Source organism: Castanea sativa, chromosome 7 (assembly GCF_040712315.1).
Source record: "Castanea sativa cultivar Marrone di Chiusa Pesio chromosome 7, ASM4071231v1".
NCBI classification, from domain to species: Eukaryota; Viridiplantae; Streptophyta; class Magnoliopsida; order Fagales; family Fagaceae; genus Castanea; species Castanea sativa.
The window spans coordinates 4,317,488-4,321,521 of record NC_134019.1 but is presented as its reverse complement, the minus strand read 5'-3'; the positions used below and the strand labels follow the sequence as shown (position 1 = coordinate 4,321,521).

At 30.1% G+C, this 4,034-nt stretch overlaps 1 protein-coding gene across 1 annotated transcript; it reads right to left on the bottom strand.

The window, feature by feature from the left end:
• Nucleotides 1-217: 217 nt before the first annotated feature.
• Nucleotides 218-4,034, bottom strand: LOC142643873 (putative aquaporin NIP-type). The gene is made up of 6 exons (XM_075818600.1): nucleotides 4,028-4,034; nucleotides 3,400-3,539; nucleotides 2,909-3,130; nucleotides 2,134-2,331; nucleotides 1,558-1,619; nucleotides 218-428 (listed from the first exon to the last, which is right to left on the bottom strand). The coding sequence occupies exons 1-6, from the start codon at nucleotides 4,032-4,034 to the stop codon at nucleotides 218-220; spliced, it is 840 nt and encodes a 279-aa protein (XP_075674715.1).

The following is a 4,034-nucleotide window of genomic DNA, read 5'->3' as shown; positions in this document are numbered from 1 at the left end:
CTATGTACAAATTTGAATAAAGAAACCACATAGACCGCAAGATATATCTCTTACCTAAGATACATCTTCTTATTGACCCCTTTAGAAAAAAAATTCTGGAGCCGCCACTGATAACTCTCTATCACTTTGACATGAATCTATCATTTTTTTCTTCACCATTCATAGTCACTCACATCAGGATCATGACAAAAATTGTCTCCATTGATTTTCTCTGCAATTATCTAGCTGAAGTACCTCTGAAGAATGACCCACTTCGAGCTAAGTCCTTAAGAGGCATGTCTGTGAATCTTATTAGATTATAAGCAAATGCTCCAGCAATTGCTCCAATAATTGGCCCAACTACATACACCCATAATCCTTTATAGACCTGTTTTACAACAGCAGGCCCAATGCTCCTTGCTGGATTCATTGAAGCTCCTGAAATTGGCCTGCAATCATTTTGTACTAGATTGTGTTAGCATAATGCATAAAGAAATATATTTTTGCTTTTGGAAATTGTAGATTTAAATTGTGTGTTTACTGTTTAGAAGCAACTTTTTACTGATAACTTATTTTTTGAATGTTAGTTAAAGTCTACCAAGGTTTTAGAAATTTGATATAAATGAACAGGTTAAAAATTTAGAAGAAAAAAACTTGTGAGTTGTGACAAACGACTATGAATGGTATTAAATCAGCTTGGTTACTTTCTTACTTTTATTGTTGAAAATAGTTAAAAGAAAAAAAATTCTGAAATAATTGTTTCTTTTATTAAAAAAAATGTTATAGAAATAAAACCTTTGTAAAATTTTGAAGTCTCAAAAGTTTATGTGGCACAATATTATAAAGTCAATCAAAAGTTAAAGTATTCGGTTTTATAAACTCCTATATTATAAAATAGACTAAGAATACAAAAATAAATTCAAAAATTCGAAACCTGTAACTTTAGGACACACATCAAGCTGATCAAAGTAAGTAATATGATATATATAATCTATTAATTTTAAGATATATATATATATATATATATATATATATATCCACGTTGACATAACATTTAAAAACCAAGTCAAGGAGTTAATTTTTTATTTTTTATTTTTAAGAACGTCAAGAATAGAGTTTTTGTTTGGCTTTTGGGTTGAAGACTTAAAGTTTTCTTTTGTTACACAACATAAACAAAATTTATAAACCAGGAAAAAAAAAGGAAGAAAATCAAATTTTGAGTGTAATTAAGGTCCTTTCCAATTAAAAATATGGGACTTTACACGTTCCAATTAGAGATAAGGACCTTAATTAGTTTACTTAAGGAAAATCATTTTCAACTGAAAATCTTTTTGTGACATTTTGATACATAATTCTTTTTTTCTTTTTTTTGTGTGACATTTTGATACATAATTCTTTTCTTTTCTTTTTTTACTAAATTTTTTGTAATATTTAGTGTTTCTTGAACGAACTCTGAAAGCATCATCAAATCATTGAAAGCAACAAAGAAAGTTAATCGTATAATCATTGTTCATTATCACATAATAAAGAATTACCCATCAACGAAGACATTATATATATCAAAGAATAGAGAATTACCCCGCAACAAAAACATTCAATAGTATAGTCATTCCAATGACAATCCCTCCAAGTTCACCTGTCTGTCGAACAAAATAAATAAATAAATAAATGGAATTTATTGACTTACAAACGTGCTTGATTTTTCTTTTTTGAAACTCAAAAGTTGATTAACATTTAGTTGTAGGGAGAAATTTTTTTTTTTTTAAAAACCGTTTATAAGCAAATAAGTTAAAACGCTAAACAAAAAAGCATTTACCATATGCGTCACTTAGATAAAAATAAATAAATAAATAAAAAAAAGGAATGGGGGGGGGGGGGGGGGGAGGGAATAGTCAATTAAAAGTAGTTTTCATCAACTTGAAGCTTCTTTTCATCCTCTATCTCGAGGCTTAGAAAATGAGTAATATCACAAATACAATATTCTTCACAACTGCTGAATTGACATGTTCTCACTAAAATGCTCAACACACTTAGTAAGTTAATTACTTAATTAGTATTTTATGTGTTTCAGAAAAAAGTTTAGTATTTTATGTATGAAAAATGAAATTAGAGTGTGTAAAGTAACAAATATTAAGGTGTATTTGGAGTACATACTGCTCTGTCGTCTGTGCCAACACCAGAGATGACAAACAACAAGAGGAAGGATATCACAATTTCCAGAACTAAGGATTGACAGTTCGATCCAACTGGTACAGTTCCAAAGTAAGCATTAGGGGTTACATCAAACACTAGAGCCAAAGTGCCACTAGCAAGAATTGATCCCATTAGTTGAGCTACAATGTATAGAGGAACCTGCAATATACAATGGCAAATCATGTACTATACTATGTATTTATAGATATTATCCAGCAAATATTGTGACATGTGTTCCCTATCACATTTAGAGGAAAAATACTATTAGTGTCAATTACTTTTAAGCATTTACAATAAATTAGAATTTGGATTGGGGATGAGAAAAAATTGACATGGTCTGTATACTATAACTAGGAAATGTGGTTGAATTCTCGTGGCCTAAATGTTTGATTTATATAGGAAGCAATTTTAATTTGCAAGAAAAGTAGTCAATACATTCCTTTTTATAATAATGAGTGAATACAATTTTAAAGGAATAAAAGTCCTCCGGATGCATCACAAAAAAATTTATATTCCACCAATTGTAGTATGATATAGTCAAGAGTCTTACAACTCAATTAGCTCCTCCTAATTGAAAAAAAAAAAAAGCATTATATTACTATATTTATTTATTTTTAACTTTTTTTACTTTATAATGTGTAGACTGTAGAGCATAAATTTTATTGGAGTATAATCTAGAACATAGAATTTTTATTCCTCTATAAGATTAGGGTGGGCCCTTGAGAAGAAGACTGACCTGCTTGTAAGGGAATCGGCGAAAGATGGCGAAAGTGATAGTGACTGCTGGATTAAAGTGAGCTCCAGAAATATGACCAACAGAATAAATCATGACCATGACAATCAAACCCCACGTTACACATATGCCTGGAAATGTGACCGACCCATAGATCTTGTTCACAACAACTGATCCACAACCAGCAAATATCACAAAATACGTACCAATGACTTCTGCAATCAGCTACAAATAATCCAGCAACATAGAGACACTCAATTTGGTTAGACAATTAGAGAGCCTAAAAGTATGTTTTCAAAACTCAAAACACTGTTTCACAACAACAACAACAACAACAATTCCTTATACCTTTTTTACAAAAGTTTATTTTAAAGCCAAATTTTCGTTTTCTAACAATTTATACAAAGGCACGTTTAAAAGACATCTTTACATTTGAGAAAAAGGGAGATACATAGAGAGAGGAAGAGGAACACTTAATTTTTTATTGACTATACCTTTTGTGCGATAGTTACTGTTGAAGGTGATGAGCAAAGACCAAAGACACAATTGGTTTTGTCTGTGCTCTTTGTAAATTCCTCTTCTACGTGATCAACAGTTATTCTGGCCATTGTTATGAAAAGAAAGTTACAATCTTCTGAGGAAGAAAGTTTTGAAGAGCATAGAGTAGTGAAAGTCGTTTGCCCTACTTAGGTAGACTGAAGTGGTTTAATGGGGTTTTGAAGATAAGATAAGGATGTTTTCATTTGGATATACTTCGGATCCGGAGAAAAAATCGTAAATTTAGTTGTGGCATAGCAGCCAGGTCTGTGGATTAATTAATAAATACACCCGTTGATTTTAAATGGTAATTAATAACTAATTAATATGATTTCAATTTTTTTATTTGTATATCAAAAAACGTGTTAAAAGTAGAATTTAGTCAATTTACCCTATAATTGGAATTGGCTTTATTATTGTTAATTTTTTTTTGGAATACATTGATATTTGAGGTGAGGAAATTTGAACAATAAATATTTCCATTGAAAATATCAGAAAGTATCAACTGAGTTACAACTCATAAGACATTTATTTTTTACTTTTAGTACTAAAAGGATAAACACATCATTTTTTGCTTGATCAGACCTAGCAT

Coding starts and splice junctions, on each gene's coding strand:
- LOC142643873 (XM_075818600.1), bottom strand. Junction 3,131..3,399: donor CAGTAACTATCGCACAAAAG/GTATAGTCAATA, acceptor GATTATTTGTAG/CTGATTGCAGAAGTCATTGG. Junction 429..1,557: donor TTGAATGTTTTTGTTGCGGG/GTAATTCTCTAT, acceptor AAATGATTGCAG/GCCAATTTCAGGAGCTTCAA.